At 45.6% G+C, this 25,342-nt stretch overlaps 1 protein-coding gene across 1 annotated transcript; it reads right to left on the bottom strand.

Annotated features, from left to right (window-relative positions):
• Nucleotides 1–620: 620 nt before the first annotated feature.
• On the bottom strand, nt 621–25,342 carry T265_05235 (hypothetical protein; the record flags this gene model as incomplete). Its single annotated transcript, XM_009170190.1, has 8 exons — nt 621–1,049; nt 2,458–2,877; nt 3,169–3,992; nt 11,469–11,720; nt 16,396–16,666; nt 18,371–18,559; nt 24,975–25,216; nt 25,255–25,342. The coding sequence occupies 7 exons, from the start codon at nt 25,319–25,321 to the stop codon at nt 2,536–2,538; spliced, it is 2,187 nt and encodes a 728-aa protein (XP_009168454.1).

Genomic DNA, 25,342 nt, shown 5'->3' on the forward strand with positions numbered 1-25,342 from the left:
TCGTGCATGTTTGTCTGTGATCCTTTCGGAATCATGAGATATTTGAAAAATGTGAGACGATAGTCTGACGCCTCCCTACGTTGAGTCTCTCTGCTAACGCTCCGTGACAAACAGCTATCGGCTAGTTTCCCCCAATAGGAAATACCGATAGACATAATACGGACGGAAAAGCGCCCTTGACCGGGACTCGAACCCGTGAACTCCCGTTTGCTGGACAAGTGGCCGACTGATGAGCCACCACAGACGACGCCCCACACAATTCTTCAATGCCTCAACCTAATGGATGAAAAGTTTACGCAAGCCAGCCGCGTTCGTCCAGCCATCAGGTAACTTCCACACCGGATCATATGCCTTTATCCTCCACACACCCGAACCACATCGGCTTTAATTGATGTGGAAGAGACGACGGCACTTTGAACACCTTGAATAGGAGACATGTATTGTACGAACAGAGAGCGGACCCTCTCGTACAGGAATCGAACCGGAGACCTCTCGCTTGCTAGACAACTTCTGTACTAAACAGGGTTGTTTTGTAATTCACGAGTGCACACAAACAATATGCCTGCCGGAATGCACACAAGTAGAAAATCAAGCGGACGTATGCTGATATGATGTATAAGCGGAAACTTCTTACTTCATCTGAATACATGCTTGGTCTCATAGTTCCGAACCATCGGAACGCTTCCAAAAAACAAAATACAACGGGGATTAGGGCAACAGTGAACAATATGTACAGGCTGAGCTTGTATGATATCATGTCGCCCAGTTGTGTCATGGTTGATGAATCGGGTAAGCAGTGGCGAAAATACAGGCAGGAAGAAAGCGATGAAAAAAGCAACGAAAAAAAACGGAATGAACGAAAAAATAAAATCAGAGTAACTGAGATAAATAAAGACAACGCGACACAGCATAATCTTCACAGCATCGAAAACGCCACATAGTCAGGAGTGGGAGCGCCTGCATCGGCTAGGTTTCCTTGAATAAAAATTGTGTTGTTTAAGTGGAATAGGATAGGAAGAGTGGTGTCGAGCGATGACAATTTCAGTGGGCTGAAATGAAAAGAAACTGAATTAATAGTTCATCTCAAACTCGGTTAAACGTATCACTGCCTAAAAATTCGGTAAAATGTGCAAATTAACAGTCAATCTACTTCGTTTCCTTATTTTAGTGTGACGTCTCCTCAACCGGGGGAAGGAATCAACTTGAGAAGGAGTTTTGCAGGAAAGTACGGCACAGTGGAAATGGCGTCTTCAAATGGTGCGTTTCTTCGCGAGAAAGAACTTTAACCGACTCACCACAGGAAGGAAGAAGCGACTGTGGTGATTTTCAAAGAACAATAAAAACCGGCGTGCTAATAGAAAATGAAGCAAGAAATGTTCGGTCAGCTGTGATACACTTTCGGTGCATGACTATCGTTAAACCCGAAAGATGCACGAGGGCTCGGATACATTTTGGGGGGGGGGGGGGGGAATCAACTTGAGAAGGAGTTTTGCAGGAAAGTACGGCACAGTGGAAATGGCGTCTTCAAATGGTGCGTTTCTTCGCGAGAAAGAACTTTAACCGACTCACCACAGGAAGGAAGAAGCGACTGTGGTGATTTTCAAAGAACAATAAAAACCGGCGTGCTAATAGAAAATGAAGCAAGAAATGTTCGGTCAGCTGTGATACACTTTCGGTGCATGACTATCGTTAAACCCGAAAGATGCACGAGGGCTCGGATACATTTTGTCTTGCTTGGAAGAGAACAATTGCTAAACCAAGATCAACACGAACCGCCTACCTCCTAGTGAGTGACTTCCCTCTTTGAATATCAGGTTATTTCGAGGTCGAGGCAAAATTCACGGTGAAACTGGAACCCGAGCACGAGGCAGACACCCTTTGAATTAGGTCAGGCAGGCATACAGGTACGAAGGCACATTCTGAGTTGTAGCCGGACGAAGCAACAAGCACAGAGGCCGAGGCACTGACCACTTAGGTTCGGTTATTACAGACCGCTGGGTATTGTCAGTCCCCTGCCACCACTGTAAGGCCGACCTAGCTTCGAACACAGTCAGATAAGGCGTCAACCGTGAGCTTGAACTTTTATCATCCGACCAGCTAACTTACGACTGCTCACCTGCTTTCAGTCTTATTGGTATTGAAACGGGGTACGTCAGTTGCAAAATGAGGGTAAACTAAACAGTTGGAGAAAGTATGCAAACACGTGGTTGTCTGGTCTTGTGTGAAACGGCGAATACAGTGACTGAAACAATGTCTACCTTACCGAATTAGCTGATCATTTCTAGGACAGACGGGAAACAGAAAAAGCAAGTTGGTCACACTGCCGGGGGACACACACGGATCGCGACCAAGTATCCGTGCAATGAGACGTTCAATCAAGAAGGGCCACCAGACGACAGGTGGAGAAAACACGTTTTTGGCAAGCTCAGGTTGAAAAAGAAACCGAGTCAAACTTACTGCTTATGTGATGATCCCTATTAGGTTGACAATCGTGCAAAAATGCACAGTGCATAACAAAACAGATCGTTCCGTCTTCTAGTCACTCTTGTTTTGGCGCAAAATGGAATTGGAAGTGCCGACTGGAGACGAGGGCGGTTGATCCTGTGATGGTGAACGGATTTCTCGAGTTTCGTTGGATGACGCATCATCGCTAGTTGTCGGGCTTGGGTAGTTCGCAGGTTCCATCGGACCAGGCACGGTGGCAACCACTGTCACCATGCGTGCGCACGGGAGATTGGAAATAACGGTTTCGCCGGAGTTCGACGTTTCGGTGAGATCGTGGAGTGCGTCGTGGTGAAGGCCACCTCTGTGCCGTTCATGATGGAAACAATACTCGTCGACTTCACCACGGTCCTCGAGAGTTGCACAACCAGTATTCTGGAAGATAGAAGAGTACAGGTAGACGATAGGGTATTTTTTCCGGGTGGATTAGAGGTATGGGAATCAATCTGATCCAAGCAGAGTGAGATTCAATAGGAGGGTAGCCGATAGATAGGATGCATTTCGCTCGCGGAAGAATTCACTATTAGAAGGTTGGCTCATTTCCGGTAAGTTGTTCTTAATAGTAACCGGAGAATCAATTAATCAATCAAAATCAAAAGTAACCAGAGAAAGGCTTGTCATTGTGTTATATGTTTCAGAGAAATGCACACCTCGGCAGGAACTCACATCAAAGTTTGTGGTTTCCAAACTATTTGCGTCCTGCCTTCTGCGTCCTTCATCTCCAGATTTTTCGCCGACCAGTGAGACAAGAGGTTGGAGTTCCATGCCACCGCCATCCTCCATGTAAGTCTGTTTGTCCTCCATCAGAATATCATCACAACTCCGGCTACGACCGAGTGGTTGACCACTGACCGATCCACAGTGGCTGCATACGGAACCAGACGAACCCTCGCGTGCTGACTGGGAAGAAGAGGAGCTTGAAACGGGATCAAGGATAGCTGACCAACACAGATATCTGCGAGTTTTATCCGCACATTTGTTGGCCCGACGATTGGGGCGATTGCGATCAATTGGTAGGGAATGGATGGAGTGATGAAGGAATGGTAGTGTAGACCGAATCTCGCTTGTAGGTGCAGTTACTTCCACGTGATAATCCACGGCTCCAAGTCCACCATTTGATCGTGGAGAACCGTTGGACAGCATCGAATTGAACGATTCTTCACCCTTCTCTTTCAGAAGTATGCTGGATGTTCGACTATGTGAATCGACATCAATCTCATCCACCTCAGCAACACTTGCTAAAGTATTGCCGGACTCAAATGCATCAAGCTGGAGGCCACGTCGCTTGCGTCGAAGAAGTCGCTGTCCGTCGGCAAGCTTTCCTCGAATCGGCCGATTCACAGGCAGGCTGTGAGACCGTTCTTGATGATCACCGGTCCCGTTTGGTTGGAAGCGGCTAAAATCAGCAACTTCGGTTAGGTCAAGTTGTCGCTTCTGAGAGCATATCCGTACCAGAGCACATATGAGTACCAAGGGCACCGGGGCGAGAACTACATTAAAGTGGAAAGAGACGATAGAAAACGAATACGAAAACAACTAAGACCTCAGACGTAGAATACGGAAAAGCTCCACCGTAAGGACGACAGTCCACGCACATACACAACAGCTTTTTATGTCTCGTTCGCAACAAGATTAACCGATAAATCCACTCCGAAAGAAAAACGCTCGATAAGTCACATAGGTTCACCCTGAAACTCCTCACTCAAGGAACCAAGTAAAGTGACGTGAATCGTTTGACTGAAGGATGGATGGCGCTATCCAGATATTAGTGGTCAGTCAGTCATAATCGGGGTTCAACTATCCACCGAAAGTTCGCGGGCTCGAGTCCTAACAGAGCTTTGCGAGATGCAAGCCAACGAAGACCAGCATCCACGACCTGAAGATTAGTCGTCTCCATGAGACAATAGTAGAATCCAAGGTAGAAACGTCTGACCTAAGATAAGTTGAGGCTGAGAATAGAGTACAAAATCACTTTGCATAAAAAACCATACCAATGACTGAAAGATAACAGTTCTCAACTAAAAATGAGACTGCTACCATTTCTGAGGTAGCAGGCCTCCATCTGATTACAAAACCATTCAAGGGAGGATGCGTATTGGTAGTACCCGAAAGCTTCAGGTAGCATCTGATGAAGAACTAGGAGCTCCTGGGAAAAGAAGAAAGCAGTCTCTGGATTGTCCATTGCCTGAAGGGTTTTCTGAGATATCGAATACACAATAGAACGAAGTGTGATCAGTGAAACTGGCAAGCCTAAGTAGCACCATCTCACAGGGCTGGTTCACCGAAACTGTATCACATGAGTGGGTTTTGAATGGCACAGCTAAAACTGGCTGTATTCACATGATATTGGCTCAGCGGGAATCTGGGGACTAGGACAAGTGATACTTGTTTTTGGGTATTGACCACAAGATCGCACACCTGCCGATCAGCCTGGAAAGCAGTTGAAGTGAAGGGTAGCTTTTGTACTTATCTGTTTTTGGGGTTGTTGCCAGTCTGTTGACAACCAAGGACACTGGACGGTTCCTGACGTCAGCGATGGCAGCTGTCACTCTAGACTGCGCAGAGATTTTAAACCACCAAAAGGAAGGAAGCCGCGGAGTCAACAACGAACTAGGAAGAAAGAGAAACTCACCGAGCCATGGTAGTCGAGAGGTCCACCGTTCCAACACAGTGGAATTGGCTGTAGAAAGAAGCAAAATATTGAATGAAGCGAAATAAGACTGATTAAGTCGGGAAGAAATAAGTTCACCATTTAACACGAAAAAAATAGCGTTGTGTGCAGCGGATATCTTTCTATATAAAGCACTGAATTCCATCGACGACCCCCATTGTCTATTTTACTTCCGTCGTGGGAAAACCATAGCCGGACGGAGATACATTACGCAAAAGATGTTACTATCCTAAGGAGTCTGCCAAGAATAGCATTGAGATGGAGAGCTCTTGTTTCTTTCTCTATGAAATGACTGACCAACGTTTGTCAGGACTCGGAATGAAAGAGCCTGAATGGTTCACATGAATTGCATATAATTTCCGTTGCTTCATTCGATCTACCCGTACAAACCTAAAAAATGTGGCTGACTCCATTATATCGGCCAGGAGAGTTCCACTAAGGGGTGAAATGTGTTGTGTTGGGGAGCGCCTCAGAAGCTGGCTACAGCTTTTAGGTGTGCCACACGAAGGAGGCACGAGGGCTGGGATACTGCCAGTCTAGACAGGGGAAGTCGAGAGACAGAGGTCGGGTTTGAACCACGGACCGGTTAGTAAGTAAGTTCGCGCTCCAACCACTTGAGCCGACCCAGCAATGAGATCAAGCGATTATCAGTTTTACAAGACGATTAAATCGATCTGCCGTGACTTCATGCAAGCTACGTGGAAAGCAAGAGCAGGCAAGGTTGTCCGAACCTGGATGGTAGCGAAAGATCAGCTAGTGAGCTTCACTCTTTGACTCTAATTAGGGAAGTCCCACGATGCGGTGATTCTGCCTTTTGGGTGAAAGAAGGAAGAACAATCATTGGTCTTTTCGAAATGAAACCCCTTCTTCCATTCATGTTTAAATTAGCAGGTTAGCCTCCCCATCGGTCGTCGGTCTTTTGATGTTGTGCTCTCTAACTGGTCTCTAAGATCGTGCGATGATGAGATCAAATGACCGGGGGGTATTCTTTCAAAACAGAACGATTATTTAAAAGTATTGAGATTAGCTTCCGTCCCTGTTTGATATGTCTTCTTTCCTAACGTCGCTTCGATAATACAGTACGTTTACAGGTTGGACATGGCCTCCGTCTAGACCGCCTCTTTCTATGCTCACATCGGTATCAGTGGCCTGAAGTCACTCCATTCCCACAAATCCAGTCCCCTCTGCCCACACGACACCTTGCATCAGCTCCAGCTCATTAACTAGCTAACTCCTCAATCGCTGAATCTCCTGTCAATCATCAATCAGTAGCCATAACCAGTTTCGTGCATTTATTTAAGTTGACGACTAGTGCTGTTGCCATAGAACCACAACACCGGATCCGCCTCTTCAGTGACAGATGTGTTCGCGACCTTTCCCTCGCAAAATTCAACTTCTAGCGACAGTGCAAAGTTGAAAATCCTGCGGTTTGTGAAAGAAAATTCGCTATGGTCACCAGCATTTCTGAGGTTCTACACTCCTGTTCCTCTGTGCATCCTGATATAACATTTGACATTTTTTTAAAAAGAAATCTCAGTGTCCCAATCACATTGTAGACCTTGAACACCACGACTCCAACTGCCGAAATATCTGTGAATCCTGGCCTGGTGATCACCCTAGCTAGGTTATGTTACCATCAGCGCAGCTAACCAACTAAGTACCAGTCACCGTCATAATCATCATCGGCCCCATCGACAACACAACATAAGTGTTCAACACCGGTGTGTCGCTGCCGTAAAACCGTAATTTATTTGAAAGCCTTTTGCTGAACTAAAGAACAAAAGTGGATAGGGAAGAAATCTAGCATTAGCGTGGGTTGGGATTCTGCTAGGGCGCTCATACCTAGACAGAAGGATGACCAGGATCCCCTTCCAAGGCATTTGGTCCAAAAGCTTGACCGTAATACTGTTGGCAGAGGACTTCCAGAACTTCCAGGTCTACGTTTTTGAGATGCAGGTCGCCACAATTTTTTCAACCCCCAATCTACAGGACCATGAGACGGTTTAATCTGGACCTCTAGCTCCACCTAGTAAGAGAGGCCCTGAGTGTCACATATACACTCCCCAGTATACCTCAGTGGGGTCTATTCACTTCGTTACAGTACGTGCCAGTCAACCGGTGAGTAGTCATCTCGCTTAAGACACCGAGATTCAGACATTAAACATGGCCTTGGTCCATACATGCGTCATCAAAAATACATTATTTGATGGTTGCCTTTTTCTCTGCGACGTTTTTTTTTGTCTGCAGACGTTTCGTGATCCACCTCAGTCGTCTCATCAGCGTGTAGTTGTGGTCGAAGTTTTGGGTTCAGATACGTCCAGTCGATCGGGTGAACTCCATTGATGACTGACTGTTGGGACAGTTGATTGCATCAGTTTGTCCACTACCTCCGGTTCAAAAAAATATAGAATATCGTTCAGCTGTAACACCCTTCCTGCGCCTAGCTGCCATGCCACCCGAAGGAAGCACGGGGGCTGGGATACTGCCAGATTGCCTAAGCCTAGTCAAGGGAAGTCAAGGGGCAGAGGTCGGGTTCGAACCACGGACCTTCCGGTCAGTAGATCCGCACTCTAAACACTCGGGCCATTTGGCTCTCTACCCCCGGTTGGTCCAACCTTGAAACAAAATTGTCAAGCACGTCGAACGACCCAGTTCAGGACTAGACTAGGAGAAACATATGATCGTCTATATTAAACATTGGTTTAACCACTAGCGCTTCCAGCGACCGGTTGACGAATCCACCAACTTCAGAAACGTTGAGCGACCACATTTATACGCATTAGAGCACTCCGAATAAGACAAAATTATACAATAGATGTTCAACTTCGTATCAGCTGTACGCACCAAGTGATGTGTATGCCAGTACTTGCTCATACAGTGTATTGTCATTTGAGCTGTAAAGAGCTGCGATCCACGTTACCACATGTCCAAAAAGTACCGTTCAGTCTGATCGCCAACTGAACAACCCTAGTCATTGACGTTCTTTTCTTTATTGTTCAAAGCTAGTTGCCCGGTGGGGGGAGGCTTTGTTCTTGAAAACGGGTTTTCGAGGAATTTGGACTGTTGCGGACCCAGTGGAATCGAGGTGGTTTCCACACAAACATTGATGCACCGTCGTGTTCCGCTTCAAAACGATGCACTGATACTGCCACCTCGATTGTGAGGAATCGTCTGTAACCAAACTGCGTAGCTCGGTGAACGAAACACTGATCGGATAGTGATTTCGGTTAAAGAGCGGATAAAATTGTTCTTCTGTGAACCTATGAGAATGGTCAGAGCTACTTTGAGGGTTCCTTGAAAGGATGGCAGTCCCCTAGGGACACGAACCCACCCTACCTGGAAAGATCGTAGCTACAAAGGAGGCAGAAATATTCTTGTATTTGTACGCGATAGTTTGCACGTTGTCCAACGTTGTCATGAGACTTGGAGCAAAGATCAGTATGATTAACGGTAGTGGATATGGTAACACACTTTTACTGTCGTTTTCTCTCAAAATGTGCAACTCACGCAGATAGTTGGTCCACGGAATAATTTGTGTTTCGAGACATCCTGCTAGGCAGCGATTTCTCTGGTGATTCTCCGAGATTAAAAAAAATGAACTTGTGTCAGTGACCTCTGTGGCGGGTCACCACTGTCTTCTCTGCGGCATTTTGAAGCTTACATTAGGTTTAAAATAGACGTTAGGATGCTGACGTAACGTAGATAGGGATAGGCATGTGCACAGTGACGTTGGAACGCTTCCTAAGGTGTGCTGAGCAGGAAGTGGTGAGTACTTGTTTGCCAACACGGCAATAATCTTTGTGGTCTTACGCACTGTGTCGCTTGCCCTGCACGATTCCTCGCTAGCAGACATTCCGGTGAGTCACAGGCGCGCCAACGCAAATACCAAGAATCACGTGCACACGCAAGACAGACAGTGTGCACACACGCACACAAGCTGAGAAGGCAAGCCAACTTATCAGTATCAGTTATAATAAGGGATGAAAATCACCCCCACATTTCAATTCGCACCAGCTTTTTATGAAACGACAGACCGGCTGTTGTTGCCCAACAGGAAACTGGCTTGCAATGGAATTAGGTCAATAATCCCAACACCTCCCTCTGTCGTGAGTGGGGACAGGAACGATTGTACCTCACTCTCTTTGCGTATGATTTCGTGTGGTAAACATGTGAATACACCGACGATGCAATAGGTGATCAACAACCGAAAGATGGAAAAAAACATGTGTCATGGTCCAACAATCAATTTGTCCCGATGACCTCTATACGTTCGCTGTGTACTTGGAATTATGTAGATTTGCGTAGTTTGGAAATCATGTATCCTCACAGCGCCGAAGTGATTGCACGCGTTACGAAAAGTACCGCTGTGTCTTGTGTACGAAAGCATACTGCTTGTGTCATCACAGATCCATGCAATAATTCCAACAGCACGTGTTTGGTCATCCTTGACGGGTGAAAAGAATCCATTTTATGGCGAACCTGACACATCATACTACTCATAAACCGAGGCCTATCATACATTTCTCATCAAACGGAGGATTCCCTTTAGAACTTTGAATAGTGCGATGAGAATGCGGAGGTTGGTAGTTCATATTGTCTTGTTAGCAATTGATAAAAAAAACTGGATTGAAAACTACTTTCAAAACAAAGTTCATCACATGATTACGGGTCCGTCTATTAGGGAAATTTAGCAGCGCCCACAGCAGACCACGGTCTAAGCGGCAGCCTGAAGGAGATGGATCTTGTCGGACTGCAGTTCAAGAGCGGCTACCCAACCGCAGCCATAGCGTACAAATTACGGGCTGTAATCGGTCGGATGTACCCAACCACCCAAGTCACCGTGCCCCCATCAACGAAGAAACAAGTCAATGGGCGCCGCATACTGTACTCAATCTCTCTCCTTCACACCTTGTGTACCGATTCATATGCAGTTACAGTAAAATATGTATTGGCAGAACAGACAGCAGCTTATGCCAGCGCGTATCAGAACATCTGCCTCGTAATTTGCATCAAGTGACTAACGAATCGACCGATGACCTGTAGGCCTGTAGGAACTGCCTCATCGATCGCCAAACACATTCTACTCATTGGAAGTCGCCCCAGTGCAGCGATTAGAATTTTACTTCGTTATGTCAACTAAAAATGTTTACTTTTCAGTGAGGCCACGTTTGTTAATCACTACCGTTCCAGCTCACAAGAGGACGTAACACAAGCTATCAGCTTGTCTCTGACCTGAGAACCATACCTGATCGGCCCACCATACGATTGGTTCCATTTTAATGTCTTATTACTATCTAGTCCCACTTATAGGACCGGAAGGTTAGTGGTTCTAAAACAACCTCTGCTCCTGTCTACGCTTGGGCAACCAGGTAGCCCCCGTGCCTCCTTTCATTGTCATCGCAATTAGGCACCGAAAGGGTGTTACAGCTGAACGCGTCCTACTTATGGTTGCGAATGAGGGGACAAACGTGAAATGTCAGCATCCCACAGCCTTTGACTTCCTACTGTATTACTAAAATGGATACAAATGACCCGAGCTCGAAATGGTCAAAACACGAACTTACTGACTGGAAAGCCGATGGTTCGAACCCAACCCCGGCATCTCAACTGCTCCTGTCTAAGCTTGAGCAATCTGGCAGTATCTCAGCCATCATGCTTACTTCGGATAGCATGGAAGCTAGGCAACGGAAAGGTGTTACAGCTAAACGGTTATTAGAAAAGTGACCCAGTGTTTTAAATGTAACCGATTTATTGAATCGAGCTCAGTAAACCTCAGAACACATGAATTTCGGTGGTGAAGGGGAATAGTACATGCTTATGTGGGATTTACTCGTGAATCGATTGGTCTTCGTTATGCGTTCAGAAACACGAAAGGTCACATTTTGGTCCAGTTAGCTGACCAATCCGATCCGTCGTTACGTGATAAACTTTGGTTTGAAAGTTGTAATAAGACCTGTCCATTGCAACTATCGTTCCCATGGCTAGAATCCCCTAGGATTCCAACTCAGCAACCCCTTATCCAACAACTGCCTTTGCAGCGACCGACAACCTTCCAAAATACAACCAGTCCCCCAAAAAGGCCAAATTATTCCCGTTTATTTGAGATTGTAGTGGGGAGCGAATGGGGTTTCACTGCCTCATCTCGATTGAAACGTTTGAGATCGACTGCCAGGTCAAGTAAGAGTATGGAAATTTTAACACACTGATGAGAGCCTAACTGAACAGTGATCATCTAAAGCCATCTGGAACGCGGGTAGCAGAGAGGACGGGAGCTGGAAAAACATTGACTACATACCCAGGCGATCAGAACGATTGAACGAGTAATTTCCAGTGAAAGCCTCACAGTTGATTTCGTCGGCCGACACCGACGTTTGATGGGGGTTGCAATCCGGCAAACTATCACATCGCATTGTGGCCGGAACACATGCGTCTTGGTCTACTGCGGACCTGTCTGAACGGGCAGCTTGACGCACAGCGCTTGGAGACGTACCGGACGGAGTCAACGAATCGCACCAAAATCCGGAGAAAAACTCACAAAGAACTCGTTCTGTAAAAGAGGGAGAGAGAAAGCATTAGTTTGTTTTTCGGTTTCCATGTAAGGAAGATAAAAAGAGGTTTAGATCCCTCCTTGTTAGGAGATGCCATGCAAAAACATCAACTGATCGAACATAAACACCTCATCAAAATTCTTAGCCACGTGTTCTCGAAAAAGTTTGGTGACAATCGGTAGATTTATTGCTGGGCAACGTTTCGCTTTTGACACAAAAGCTTCGTCAGGCCAAGTGACTAGGTTCCGAGGTTGATCGAGATTTAAGGCGGAAGGAAAACCAATCAGCTAAGTCAAGCTAACTCTCTGTTGGGTGTCGGTCGAGGGATTTTGGTGTGTTAGAGTGGTTGAACAAGTGTTGGGTCGGTGGGGAAACCTACGTGTGTTTGGGTTCAGCCTAGGGTCTAGTTCTTCTGGTTCGGTTCATTTGATGATTCCTCTCGAACTTCGTTTGAGCATTCTGTTAGTCTGTGTGAGTAAGCCACGTGGTTTGTTAGGCCGAGCTGGTCTGTCACGCAAGCTGTGAGGCGACAACCAGCAGAATGAACTGTGGCTAGGATTAGAGCAGTCCTTCCTTGAAGGACTGCGGTGGGCGAATAGCTAGTAACGTTCGGATGCCAGCCGCATGCGTCAGGTTGAGAAAGCGAGAATCGTTCCCTCTAAGCTTACGTGGTGAGTGTGTACAGGGACGGAAAGTATCATGTTGCTGAGCTTCTTCAGACCTGACCGCAGTTTTTTCATTAATTAAAAAGAAACTATTTGGTGTGGCCACTTTAGAAGGGTTGTCCGATGGTTTTTCGTTCCTTTTCACATCTGGTATCTGATCACACACACACACACACTAACTGAAGTTGAATTATGTGATACCCGACATTCAACAGTTGTTGAACGAGTAGTTCAACTACACAATGGCATTTCGTGTCTAAGTCTGACCAAATTGGTAGCCACCGTGTTGCTAGTTTCTGACGTTAAGACAGCTACGCATCGTCATGGCTGGACAATTGGAAAAACCTCCCAAAAATGATGATGGTAGAAATTCAGAGATGCTAAATCTTGGGAAAACGATAGTTTTGTTTCACCCAAATCGTGCGTTTGCATTAGACATGAGACATGGTCCCTTTGGAAGGAGTAATACATTGCAAAGCAACTCCACAGGTCGTTTTTCACTCTCAATTTCATTCTAATTGTACCCTGCTCCAAGGTGATAGAAATGAAACGGCGTAATGGATTTTCTCTTCGGTTGACCTAGCTACGCAAGTCCTTACTGGTCGAACGTATGTGCAGGTTATCGGAACCGGGACAAGTAGCCAACTTGAAGGCTTCGACCTCGGGTCGTCAAGATCCTATCCAGCCAACCATCGGGGTCAACCACAAATGATATTTTGACCTCAGATACATGCTGCGCTTTTCGAAGGACAGATACTGATCTCGTCAGGAAGGAAATGTCCCAATTTGTGTGCCAAATTAAGATGGAGCTCATCAAGCAGGTGCAGTCCCCGAGTTTCTCTCAACCTTATGTTTCACCTGAACCCAAATTGCACGAAGTTAGTGAAGTACGCTCACCCGCATACCAAGTTGGTTTTCGCGGGATATCCAAGTGATGAGTATCAAGAAAGGCGAAATCAGCCACGGACTGCGAGGGAGTTTCCAGTAACCTTATGAGTAGCGTGTTACGTCCGTACAAGTTTGCTTTTTGGTCGTAATATACGACTTACTTTCGTTTTTAATTGCGATAATATATGGCTACGTGGAGCGCCAAAGCTGTAATGTTTGCCAATCTGTCGGAGTTTGGAAGTCGCCTAGAGCAAAAGAAGTCGAGTGACAAACTCTCGAGTCGTAAAACTGCAGCTTAATAAATGGTCTGCTTCAAGCTCTAAACATGTGGTGAAGATGTTTTGTTGGGTTTGTGGACGGTTGACGGTGGTGTGATCAACTCATCCAAATGGCACGGAAACAAAGAAGCCCCTATATAAACTCCATCCTGACAGAGGCACCCTCACACTTAGGATTGGTATACTTGGTTACTCTGAATTTCCACCAGAAAGTGGCCCCCTCGCGTAGTCAAGGTCTCAAAAGAGCCAGTTCCTCATTAGAAAAGTGCGAAATCCGTGAGTCAGGTATTAAATAAATACCCGATTGCTCGGGTTTCAGACAGTCTTGTTCACGAGGCGGCTTTTCGGCTGTAAAATATCATATTCACCTAAACAGAGAAAAATGAAAAATGCATTAGATCATGGGTGACTAGATACAGGACGTTTCCTGTAGACTACTTAAAAGTCTAGAGGGTGTCTCTCAGATTAGGTCTGACTGACAACCAGTACTGCAACAAGCAGTATCAACAGGCTCCTCGAGTGCGACAATACACGGGTATTGGGCTTCTGACTGACGGCCATGGGACCTCAAAAAAGGGAACCGATTTCAGCTGGAATATCCACGAAGGTTCGATAGGACCGATTTCACTATGTATGGGTAGATTCATACATAGAAACACTATGATTGGATGCATAGGTCCGTCGGGATGTGTTGTGCCATCCGGTGTGGTAGGTCGTTCTTACATGAAAGAATCTAAGTGTAAAGAAGTAATACACAACTTATAAGGTTGCTGCGAACTCTTCAGCAAGAGACATTCATCTGGATTCCAGATGAGCCTCCCGTCAAAATCAGGTTGATACGCAGGTGAGTAAGTGCAAGTGTAATTTAAAGCCTGTGGGTGCTGCACGTTAGTCCACTCAAACTTTGCTAGACCGAAGCCCCTTCTGAGGTGAAATCAAACAAGCAAACTTATTTGCCGAACTCCGCAACCATGTTACTGACGGGTTCGGTCTATGAACTATTTTGGGTGAACTTTGTGGAGCCGTGTCGTTTGTGTGTCAGGCAACTCTCTATCGTTCACCATGGTAACAAGGCTTTGAAAGACAAAAGAGCTCTTTAGGTACAGATGGCCTTTGTATCACCATATACTATGATATCGTCATCTGGAGTTATAGTTTTTTCAATAAATTTTTACTTGACGGTAAGTTGAATTGTTCTCCCCAGAATGAAAACTCTTGGTCTATTCTTCCTCTGTGACAGCACCGTAACTCAAAACGACCAAGATACTGTGGCCGACCAAAGCTTTGATATACAGTGTGCTGCCGTTTCTAAGGTCTGTAAACAATTACCATGTCTCAGCTTGAGACCTTTCCTCATGCAACAATCAAGATGAGATAACAGGACGTGCTGTTTTGCAGCAGTCACCGCGACCAAATACGACCAACTGGCGCAATCCATAAAGATCAGGAGGGAAAGTTACCTACGTGATTGTATGGTTTCCACCATTCTAATCACTGGACTTTCTTTAACCGAACGTCCTCTTTCATTTTGCTGTGCTTCACGCGTCCGTAGTAGTAGATCGGGCACAAAATATCGATCTCGCGGTCACAGTGTTTACCTAGTTTATTCAGTGGCTATAACTCCAAAGTTCGCGCGGATGCTCAAAATCGATGAGAAGCACTGGAGTTGACTTCATGAAGTACAAAGAGATGCAGGAAGTATGAATAAGCTAGCACATATTGGACGGCTTTGGGTTTCAATCAACAATCACAGCATCGATTGATACAGGAGACGCTTAATTGATGCCAAACTATGCAGCTGGAAAAACACGAGCCGCAACAAACAACCCGTAGTATGATGCGGAAAAAAACTTAAACCCATGGTACAAAAGTAGTTGGTTCTATGTATGCAGCTGGATAAACACGAGCCGCAACAAACAACCCGTAGTATGATGCGAAAAAAATTTAGACCCATGGTACAAGAGTAGTTGGTTCTATGTATGGATGAATTGTACTGGTGAAAAGAAGAAAACCTTCGCTGCGGAGCTATTTATTAGAAAATGCCAACTGAGCAGTTACAGACTAGTGGACAGGGAAGCAAAACTCTCATTTGCATCTTGTTTACAAAAGTAAAATATCCATTTTCTCCTTGAACGCGTCTTACTGGAGTCTCCTGGATATTCATTGACTGTTGCTCAAATGCAAGCAAATGCGACTCCACACATTCCGTAATAGATCCCACTTTTCAAGAGACGCGAAGCGAATTTACGAGAAAACATACTACTCGCATGCCCCCATCAGCAGTATCACCGTTACACTGGTGGCTCACTATCGACCAGACGTAGCTAGTGACCATAGATCGTTCAATACGTTTACGTATCCCAGACCAGAAACCGGTAGTTTTTTGGTGTGACGTTGATCAGAGCGCAACAGCCAACGCTATGTTAGCTGATAAAGTATGTAGCTGGGCCACCAACCTACGCTCTCGCTGATGCCACTCGACCTTTTGTTATAAACATGTGTAACACGTTCGATATTCGAACACTGTGGTTCAGTCTTCAACTTATACGTATAGGGCGTTTTACACTCGTGAGCGAACGAAATAGCTGAAATGTGGACATCTCAAGGACAATGCTAATGTATTTGACGTTTCGAAGAAAAACAACGCAGCCGGTCTGGTGTATACAACAGAAAAGCATTATTGACTTGAAATTTACAAATACTGATGTAAGGGATATCAAGGGGAAACCCGAAATCGTATGCTAGTTGGTTTGGTGGTTTCAAGATCAAAGAAAGAGAGAAACGAAATACCCCATTCCCTCAGGAAAATTCAAATATCGTGAGTTAAATCTTCTTAAACCTACTTCTTTCTGATGAAAAGTTTCCATGGAACAACATCCTGGAAGTGATTCGAATTCGAACGTTGAGTTCCGGGGAAAGAAGCTCCGGTGGTTGTTGTGGCCCCTGCAGGTCTTCTGCCGTGCTGCCATTTTCCACTGATTCAGAGGGGGAATGTGATGCGACCAGCGCACCTCTGAGGTTCCAGGTGACTTTGACTCGACGAACATAACCGGAAATATGCGCCGCAACCACTTGCTTGCCATCGGAGCAGTTCAGTTGCAGAGATTTATCAGGCTATATGCGAATTCAATGTAAATGGATAAAATTAAACATTTATACTACTCCTATTTACGAGTAGTCTTTAGAAAATTAGTTACAAGGCAGGCTAAGGCGGCGAGGGAAATTCAGTTTCAGACCGAGAATTACTGCAGCTTTTGCGTGAGAAGAAACGCCGAAGAAAATAAGGCGAGTTTCTGTTCGAAACAGACAACGAATTCAGACTGAACATGCTGCTGAGAGATGTGGTATTCTAAGCAGGCAATGAGAGGCACAAGCGTACATAAGCTGGGTCAAATGCGGTGTAAAAAATAGTCAGAAAAACAAGCATTCTTTTGATCAAAAACCGTCTGCAACTAATAGGCATCCTTTCCGGTGCCGCACCGCATTCTAGAAAATTAGATCAGATGGGACATGTGTGCGTAGATATCGCGGCTCACTGCAGGGAACACTGTCCACTGCAGTTGGCAGCCCACCACTCTAGAAAGACCTTTAGCCGAATATACCCCCTTGACCTCGTCGTAGTTCTGTAGATTTGTCTATAAACATACCTGTCTGGAAGTATTCAAGTCCACGCCGAAAACGGGCAGTATTCGCCCAACTAACGTCAGATTCCAGCAAAATTTACTCCATTTGAAATAGAACGTTCACTTGTTACCTGTAAGGCCATTTGGCACTTAAAACGCCGCTTGATGCGAGTAAAAGTTGCTCATTTGCTATGAAGTAAACCAAGAAAGGTACAACCGATAAATAGCAGTCAGTCGACAGGTGTTCCTGGACGACAGAGCAATCTTGACTGCTTTATCGACTAAGATTGTTGCCCGTTGATAGGAACGGTGAAAATGGAGCTTTAACGAAAACGGAGCAGATAACCACGTACCGGCAAGAGAATCACATTTAGAATCAAATTAAGCAGAAATTGATCTCAAAAAGGATCAGCAATAAGAACCCACCTGCGCGACTTTGGCAGTTGTCGCGTGATTCGCTCAAGAAAGCCGGCATATGATTCACTGACTGGTACATATGGATAACTTTAGACGTGGCTCACTTTCAAATCCGGCTAATCGTTTGCAGAGGGTGGACACATCAGGTCAGATACCTCAAAAGGAAGAGAATTCCACCGACACATTACAGCTCAACCCTTCAGAACAGACTGATGAAAGATATGTTCTTGACCTAATCCCGAATTTGTTTCCTTCCCGAGGACATATTTGTTTAAATTGCACCGGCCAGTGAATTCCACTTGTTTTATCCTCGTTTCACTACACATTGGAAAGTCAAGTCCGAGCCCCAAAACGGACGAGAAACAAATTTGGATGCCCCTAGTAGTATGATGTGATAAATGCTAAATTTTGCCCATACCTCTTGATTATCAGATAACGATGACAATCGTTCAGCTGAAACATCCTTTCGGTGCCTAGTTGTCACGCCACCCGAAAAAAGCAGGAACAGTTGATATATATGGGTTGGATTCGATTCACGGACCTTCCGATTGATAAGTTCGAGCCTTAACCATTGAACTAACTTGAACTTATCTGCTTTAAACTACGCATCAAGGGTATAGTGTTACAGTTCCGGTCACCGTTAGTTGGACTAGCTCAGACACTTAATTGGCATGGCAACTTAGTTCCAACTTCCGATGTCAAACTTTCTGCACAGCAAGAAGAGAGCGTTCCGCACTTGTGTGTGCAAGTTGGGTCGAGAACCCTCCGAGAAACTCACCACAGCGTTGTAGATAATTGGATGCGTGGACTCCTGATCATGTGACGTCGACCCTCCGGAGATCCAAGGCCCACCTGCCCATGGATGAGGTTCCATCCATTGGTCTATCTTAATAGAATAATTGTTCAGCACTCGGATGTCCCTGGAACACGTCAGAGTTGCCTCGGCTCTCAGAAGCCAGAAAGATACCTGAGTAAGGGAGAGGAACGCACAGTGAGTAAGATGAACTTTTTTGCACGGCTTGCTTTTCGTTTCACCATATTTCACTTTGAAAGAATAAACTCTGAATGGTCACCGACGTAGAAAATGGGATTGAAAAAGATGTCGTTCAGCTATACCACTTTTTCGGCGCCTAGCTGCCATCCCAACAGAAAGAAGCACTAGGGCTGAGTTACTGTCAGTTTTCGAAAATCTAGACAGGATTAGTCGAGATGCCTCGGTAAACCACATCGGTGTTCACAAACAATCCCTTGCAGAAACTGATGATACCGTGTTGACAATATCGGCGTCCCAAATAGTGCAGTTTTCACAATAATACTACCATTGTGCATATCACGCTGACACGATAACTTGGGGGCGAGATGGACCAAGTGGTTAGACCACAAATTTACTGACCGAAGGTCCGTGGTTCAAACCCGACCTCTGCCACTCGACTTCCCCTGTCTAGGCTTGGGCGACCTGGCAGTATCCCAGCCCTCGTGCCTCCTTCGTGTGGCATGGCAGCTAGGCAACGAAACAGTGCTACAGCTGAACGATTTTTATTATTTTTTACCCTCAGTGATCCTAACCTTGGTATTGATAGGTGCGCTGCAACCTTATTTTCAACGCTTGTGTTAAAAGAGGGAGAACTTTCGAGAAATGGGAATACATTCACTACTTATACCTCAACTTCACTAGGATGGTGAAAAAGGTGGACTTCACGCGATACCATGTGAACCAGATCGCCAGTCAATTTAGCAAACTCTGACTTGATTCGATGCTGTTAACCAGAAAGGGATGAAGAAGTTCGACTACACTAGATCCAGTATTCATGAAAAAAATCAAAATCGTTCAGCTGTATCACCCTTTCGGTGCCTAACTGCCATGCCACCTTAAGGTTGCACGAGGGCTAGTATACTGCCAGGTTGCCCGAGCCTACACGTGGAAGTCGAGAGGCAGAGGTCGGGTTCGCACCACGAACCTTCCGGTCAGTAAATTCGCACTCTAAACACTTGGTCCATCGATCGGAGTTACTTGTGTGTCTTAAGATTAATTGCCCTGAGCCTTCGGTAGGGAGTACGGAAAAGCTGTGATGCTTCACATTGTTTGGCTTCTAATAATAACCAGAATCTCCAAGTAATTGTATATATTGGAAAGCTCCACAAAGTAAACACAGAAAGCCTTTAGGTCGCCAGAGAACTTGAATGCGAAGCAAAACAAAGGGGAACCGCTCTCGTTTTCTTCAAAGAGTTGGCGAATCCAGTTTTGATCATAATCTGCTGGGATAAATCTCAAGAACGCAAATGTAACTAGTATAAACAGCCGGGACCGCAGCAGAACACAAAACACTCAATTCGGAAACAAAAAGCTTAAATGAACTGCCAGGTGGCTAACTACGCGTGGGTGTATAATCTGGATATTTCATTGGCCCTGAATAGGTTGAAAGAACTGGGGCAGTCTGAGTTGTTAAGCTATATAAGGGTAATGGCAATGATTTTCGATTAATCCCGAAACCATAAACAAATCCAAAGTGACATTTGAACGTTTCCTAAGAATGTGGTCCATGGATCAGGTGCATTATTACTTTATTGGTCAGCCTCCAGTTTACCTTAACTTGTGTGCTCTTGCTTGTTTATTTGCTGATAGCTCGTCAGACTACCTCCACAACAGGAAAAACCTTTTTTCGTTTAGACTGTGGCTCGTCTTGAGCGCTTCATACGCGATATGATATGTATGGTCTGGTTGCGCAAACACCTCGGAGCAGCGACCCCAAATATATCACCGTTTTGTTTTTCAATAAGTCAGCTAGTTTATTTAAAACTACAAAGACATGCAATTACGGTTGCCGCGTCACGTGCTGACCACGTGTCCAGATCACCTTACTTGTAATAAACGGCAGAAAAGCATCAGTGTTTGCTACAAATCTTGCTGTTATGACTAACACGATAAAAGGTAACTTGATACGAGAAGCCAAGTTTCCTCCACTGAATTTGATTCGGTACATGAGTTAGTATTGATGGTGCCCCGGATTTGTTCAATATTTTCTCCATGAACCTCCGAAATCTCCAATACTATGAACGTTTTCAGAAAAAATGTTAAGAACGACATAACGCATTTTACAAATCAAGATCCTCAGGGTTTTGCCACCCTATCAAACTGCACACGACCCACTGTGGTGATACTGTCTCCCAAAGTTCAAGGAAGCTTTCAGAGGGACAATATCGTGTCCTGTTGGGGACTACCGGTTCAGTCACTGGTATTCCGCCAATCCACATGAAACAAGGTACGGCAATCACAGTTAGGTCAGAAAGTTAGTGCAGTCGAAAAGTTAGCGCAGTTCGAACAACAGTAAACCCGATGGCCTATTTTTATTCAAAACGTATTACAATATCATACTATATATTATAAAACATGTCACTATCATCATCTGGTGCCTAGCTACCATGTCGTTTGAAAAAAGCATGAGGGTTGAGATACTGCCAGATTGTCCAACTCTAGACATAAGCAGTCAAAATGCAGAAACCGGATTCCAACCAAGGGCCTTTCGGTCAGTAAGTTCGCGCTCTAACCAATGAGCCATATTGCTTCCCTATACTAAGCCACTCTCCTCATCCCAACGACATCCGATTGTCATCCTCTTCATTGTCTCTAATTGCGTAGCGTCCTTCATATATGAAGCCCATGTGCGGACGCTATATTTCAGGTGAGGGTGAGCGGGAGCACGGTATAAAAGTATCCGAACGCCAACACGGCAGCTAGCAATCGATCTCTCCGTGTGATAAAGCATTTTGAGATTTCTGAACAGCAGCCGAACAGCGAAATGGTTTGAATTTCCGATCGGCAATAAACCTTAGATGTCGGGGTTTCCTTTTTTCTCGCATTATCAAACTGAGCCTCTGCTCGTTCTCGTCAGCGCATGAGAATATGTGTACACTTGAGGATGTTTAATGGAGGATCTCAGGACTTAGACTCCTCCACTGCAATAAGAACGTCTCGCTAAACAGTTGAACCATTGCGCGACCATCCTATTATCTCCATGTTGTCCGTATAGAGGAACGATTCGTGTTCACATCGCTCACATCTGAACAGTTCGCCTCCCGTCTTGTTGCAGTTATTTAGGCGAGTCCACACCAAAGGTGGACAGCACTGGACTAAAATTGTTGATCCTCCACGTGGTTAACGTCGCTCCAACACCGAAGGAGTGAGGAGAGGTGGTCAACGAAGCAATTGCCGAGCCGGAATCCCACTTGCTTCTCTGTCAAGCATAAGGCTACAAAGGACAAGTGACACCAAGAATCTCCGTACAGCTGAAGTCATGCCGACCGCTGTGACTACTGCACTCACTAGTCGGTTCTCTTCTGAAAATGGACAGTATTACCAATTCTCCCAGTTGTCTGAGAAGATGAAGGCAAACGGTCAGACAGGCGCTGACCGAGAAGTTCACAGCATGTTTGAAAAATGCGTGCAAAAAAATCATCTGGACAAGAATTTCGGTGGTGCTTGACAGAACACATGCAGTCACAACTCTCGGAAGCCGCGGGGGATTCAAGTTCACCTTGAATGGCCATACTACAAACTGATACTACGAGTGAATAGCAGCAGGTGGCCTGAGAATTGTGGTTAACGTTCTCGGCCCAGAGGTCAAAGCGTTACGCTTTGTACGGGGTGGTCGTGCCAAATCATCCTCGGTGGTCTCACCCACCAACTTCAGGAAGCCGACGGTGCGGGATAACGAGGTGATCTCCGGAGATTCCTGCATTTCCGCGCCTCTTCCGTGTGTGTCAGGCTTCATGGGTGGGTGCGCAAGCTAAATATGACTTGACGCTTGGTAACCCTTGGGCTGTGTTACGTTCCGGCAGGAACAGTTCGCCAATATTCAGTCAGTGCCACTGCTCTGTCTGGTATCCATTGCTTGAGAAGAGCTTGCAGCAGGTAAAACTGTCGGCACTATGCAAAGATGTAGCGATCTCATTTCAGTGCAAACTAACGTCTGATGGTGAAGTGAGCCCAGAAGACTATTTCGATAGATTTGCAGAAATTCGAGATCTTCCAGGCCGTCTTGATCAAACCATTTGTTTGCCCCTACACGGCCGTGGAAGACGGCAATAGAAGTGGAAGAGCGCATCGTCAGAATCTATACCGGTTCCAGAAGGAGCAGCAGACATTCATCGATTCTCGCCATCGGTAACTGATGGTGATGTGATCAGTTTGGGTCCGTGACTGGGGAATAACATGTAACCAGACGACTTCGGTTGTTTCAAAAGTTGGTGCTGCATAAACGTCTGCTGTCAGTAACTAGCTAAAGTAGTCATCCTCGCTTTTCGTACATGCCAAGTCAACTACCCGAATGCGTCCCAGGTGCAATATGTCTGCCCATTTATGTGTTCGGCTCTCCGGCAACTACAACGATATTTTGACTTCTTGCCCGCCTTAACAGGGCACGCAAGGAGTCATAAAGATTGCCTTTAACGGCTTCAGAGCTACAGTCTTTTGGACCAAAAGAAAACAGGACAAATAGAAAGTGGTCAACCTTACGCTTGCGAGACTGCTTCACACACGTCGCCAGATGAACCTCACAGAGGCGACTGTTCACGGGTACTCAATCAAAGAAGTCTTTCTGCTCGATGATTCAGAACAATGCCTCCTCCTGCACATCCTGCCACGACGGCCTCTGGCGAGCCAGAAACGGTGAGAAGCAAGTGGAGCGTGGTGGCGCATTCAGCTCAGACATTGTGCCTGCATCATGAATTCTTCTCCTGATACACAACATACACCAACATCAAGCAAGTCCAGAGAGGGCTTATTTTACTTCTTGCTTCAGAACACAAAATTAAAAGCAACCGGGTAGATATGGTATCCATGCTTGAAGATTTATTTCGAAATACACGAGACAGTCGGCATCAGCTTACGCGTAGATGTTGCGGCCAAGACCGTGCAAGATTAACGGGTTCGTCAGTCCTAGCGGATGGGCCAACATGTAAAGCTTCATGAATGGGGTGGCTGGAGGGGAAGAAAAATATGTGAAATGGGTAGAGGGAAGGAGTCAGTAGTACGCAGCTGTACGCAGCAAGTGGGACGAGCCGGCTGATGTGGCACGAGTGCATTGTTAGTTATATATGTCATGGTTGTACGTGGACTGGGGATATTTTCAGAGCGCTCACACCTAGATAGGGTTAGGATCCTCAATCAAAGCCTTTTTCTTGAAAGCCTGCCCACTAATCAGTGGTGCTTGGCGGGAAATGTCAGTGCATTACAAGTTTCAAAGAACAAGTCGTCACAAATGTTTCAACACCCAACCTAGTGGACCAGTAGAATGCTTTGGTCAGACCTGTAACCACTGACCAACCTGCTGCGAGAAACTGAAAGTGTCGCAAGGACGCCTCCAGTCGCAGAGACAAACCGCCACAATAGGGTAAAGGCCCCCTCTTTTCGTGACTGGTTATGGAACAAACGCCCAGAAGGAGCTATGGGTGCCACAGTAGTTATTCCCCATAAAAAATGTTTGACGAGTGCGAGAAAGCTTGTTTGACTGATAAGCTGTGGTGGTTTACGAGGGTTACAAGCAGGCAAACGGACATATGATACAATATCCAAACCCTTCCTAAATCTAAGTGCACTGAATTGCAATTCGACTAAAAAGCTGTCGTATGATGAGCAGTTACCCCTAAATGGCCCTCGCTTCACTATTCCCTTTGAGTAGCAGCGTACTCTCATCTTTTTATGCTGAAGCCCGGTATTACTTGCGAAATGTTTGATCACTTTGGAGACTTTGACAGCTTGCGCTTGATTTGCAAGCAAGTCAGTGAAGGCTTACCAAGGGAATAGGATATAGGAGGAAGAAGATATCTAGTCTGCGGTCGATCACAGATAAGCTCGGGTTATTTTCGGATGAATGAGTATGCTGCACGGCAACTGACAAGCCAGAAACTTCTTCCGAAACGAGACTAGGTTGGACGGAGCATGAATTGTCTGCGGTTGATGCAGTTACCCACTGTGCCCAATACAAGTGCCACCCCGTTTGGTGTGGAATTTCCTCTACGGATTCCGATGTTAACGCGCTGCTATTGATAGGGTTGAATCACATCTTGATGGGCAGCTCTGTTGAATTTGACTCGGCATCGTTTGAAACTGCGAAAGAAGCGAGTCCGTATTAGAGATGCATTAGGAGAACCAGTCTATTCGCTCGGAGCTAAACAAGCATATTGAACCAAACCACGTACTCCCGTCGCTTAAAAAACCGTTTAGATAGTCAAAAGTTGGTGCTTCAACTTTGATCAGGGACCAAACAGAACGTCATGTATGTATGGAGTCACTTTGAACAAAAACAGCCTAAAACACTGGTCTATTTGGAATTCATTGAAGAAAAAGCCGGGAAGAACACCTTAAAAAATTCGGCAAGGCTTACCATTCCTTCAGCCAAGGTCCGCTGCACGAATCGCCCAGATGGGCGAATCAGAATACCAGAGCATGCACCGAACAGAGACCGGGTAGGTAGAGAGTAATTGCTGTTCAATGGTTCCACCGCGTTCCCCGGCCACATCATGACAAGCTGTTCATGCAGCACGATATCGTCAACGCCCACTTTAAGCAGCGTCGGATGATAATCATTTCTTCTACATGCGGGGTCATTTTCTAGTAAAATAGTATCTGTGACTCTCCGTTATATCTGTTTATATCGAGCTTACAACTATCAGGAAAAACAGCTGGAATGAATATAACGAAAATAAAGTATTTTGCGCCTCCTGGTACCATCCGTACATGAGGGGTCGTCAA

This window comes from Opisthorchis viverrini (genome assembly GCF_000715545.1).
Source record: "Opisthorchis viverrini unplaced genomic scaffold opera_v5_95, whole genome shotgun sequence".
Classification (NCBI taxonomy): domain Eukaryota; kingdom Metazoa; phylum Platyhelminthes; class Trematoda; order Opisthorchiida; family Opisthorchiidae; genus Opisthorchis; species Opisthorchis viverrini.